Genomic DNA, 1,990 nt, shown 5'->3' with positions numbered 1-1,990 from the left:
CAGCCGTCGCATGGACGAGCCCGTGGGCATGGAGGGAGGCTGCTGGGATGTACCTCGGTGTGAGGAGTCAGCCCGAGGGCTTGCTCTGTGCCACAGGAGTGGAGCCATCGCTGCCCCGAATCCCGAGGGCACCGCAAAGGCTGCTCTGCCCCTTGGCAAACAGCAGCCGGTCGCTGCAAGCCATCAAGCTGGGTCCCTGTTCGCAGCTTCACCCAGAGCTCGAATACTCCTGTGCATCCTGCAGGTGCATCTTGCAAGTGCATCCTGCAAATACAACGTGAATATTAACCTTCTTGGGGTGAAAAAGCAGGAATTTGGGAATCCTTAAGGAAGTCGGAGCACTTTTGCTTGTAGTCTTCATTGTCGACCTTTCCCACCTCGTCTCAGTGCCCAGCATGAGCCCAGGCCTTGTCTCTCACTTGGATTTCTCCTCTTTTCCAGAGCAAGCTCCCGAGCAGGGCCTGGACAGGTTCAGTTATGGTGAGTGTGTGCCCCCGGCAGCCCTCTCCCACACCAACCCATGGGCTCAGTGCCTCGGCCGGGCTGACGCCGGCTCCGCTCTCCTCCTCCCCAGACTATGAGACCATCCGCAACGGGGGGCTGATCTTCGCCGTCGTGGCTTTTGTCATCGGGCTTCTCATCATCCTCAGTAAGTGGGACCTCCCCGCCACCCCCTCCCTCCACGCAGGGGTGGGCATCGCCTGCGGCCGGGGCTGCCTGGGAAATTTCCATCTAGGCGCGCTCCCAACAGGCAGCGAGTTGGGAAGGAGACCACGTAAATATTTAGCGTTCCCCTGCCAGCGCCCGGGCTTCAGAGGGAAGGTCACTAATTAAAAATAGCAGAGAAAACTCTGACATTTCCCGAGTGAGAAACCAGCTTTCCCAGAGCCCGGCAGCTCCCAGGCAGAGCCGGTGCCAAGCGGTGCCAGGCACCCTGCAACCCTGCCCGCCTCGCTCCGCAGACAGCCGCGGTGTGGTGGTTTTGGGGAGAAAGAGAAGGAAACCGCCTGCTTTTGTGGTCGTGAGAAGGACGTGCAGGGGGGCAGCATGTGGGGTCAGTGCACCCTTACCCCGGTGGGAGCCATGCAGGAGACCCCAGCATGGGGTCTGGGGCTTCCTGCAGGACCCAAACCCGGTGGTCCCTGTCAGGGGGACAATTGGGCAAATGGAGCTACTTCATGGGCGCAGTGAGGGGTGAGTCAGATGGGTTGAGGGGAGGCTCCAGCCCCCCGAGGTCTCAGTCTCTCCTCTTGTCCCCAGGCCAGCGGTTCCACTGTGGAGGGAGGAAGAAGCGGAGGTGGGTACTGCATGGTTTTAAGGCAGCCTCATCCCTCCTCCCCATCCTGCTTCTGCCAGCTGAAAGGGCCAGGGTCTCGGCCCATACCCCCTCCCAGCTCAGCCGCCTTGCCCAGCGTAATGCGTCTCCCCTTGCTTTTCGCTCCGCAGACAAGGAACGGAGGAGGACCTGTAGCCGCAGGTAGGTTGCAGGAGGATGCGCCCATCGCCAACAGCGATGCTCCGAGGTGCCCGCATCGCAGGGAAGCACCTCCGTGGGGGCCTGGGAGGAGAGGAGCGGGGACACAACTCCCCCACTCTGCTTTCAGAGCTGCCATGCTGCCGTGGAGGCAGAGCTTCGCTGCCAAGGGCCACCCCTCGCCCCGCTCCAATGGGTCCATTACCCTGCTCACCCCAGGCCAGGCCAGCGCGCAAACCGCCCTCGTGCTTTCCCCTCTGTTAGATCCGGCAGGAGTTCCTTGGCTAATAAAGTTCAAGCTGAGAGAGGTTAAACTTTGTGCCCGAGGCGTTTGAATCGCCCACTTTCCTGGCCCTGCACCAATGGCTTTTCTGCCCTGAGGACATCTTCCAACACAGACCCGGGAAAGGTTTGTGCTGGCAAACGCGACCCACGGCACGCAGCAGCCGGGTGCCTCTGCTCCGGGCTCGCACCGGCGCTGGTGGAACGGGGGGCGCTCCTGCTCCCTGGCACCCT

General features: G+C 61.8%; 1 protein-coding gene across 1 annotated transcript; it reads left to right on the top strand.

Annotated features, from left to right (window-relative positions):
* Positions 1–441: 441 nt before the first annotated feature.
* On the top strand, positions 442–1,471 carry FXYD2 (FXYD domain containing ion transport regulator 2; the record flags this gene model as incomplete). The annotated part of the gene is made up of 4 exons (XM_010185295.1): positions 442–480; positions 575–649; positions 1,261–1,297; positions 1,447–1,471. Coding segments are annotated over 4 exons (176 nt in total), but the record flags the coding sequence as incomplete, so codon positions are not given.
* Between the last annotated feature and the right edge of the window lie 519 nt (positions 1,472–1,990).

The sequence above is a fragment of the Mesitornis unicolor genome, unplaced genomic scaffold (genome assembly GCF_000695765.1).
Source record: "Mesitornis unicolor isolate BGI_N332 unplaced genomic scaffold, ASM69576v1 scaffold43455, whole genome shotgun sequence".
Classification (NCBI taxonomy): Eukaryota; Metazoa; Chordata; class Aves; order Mesitornithiformes; family Mesitornithidae; genus Mesitornis; species Mesitornis unicolor.
This window is presented reverse-complemented; position numbering and strand designations above follow the sequence as displayed.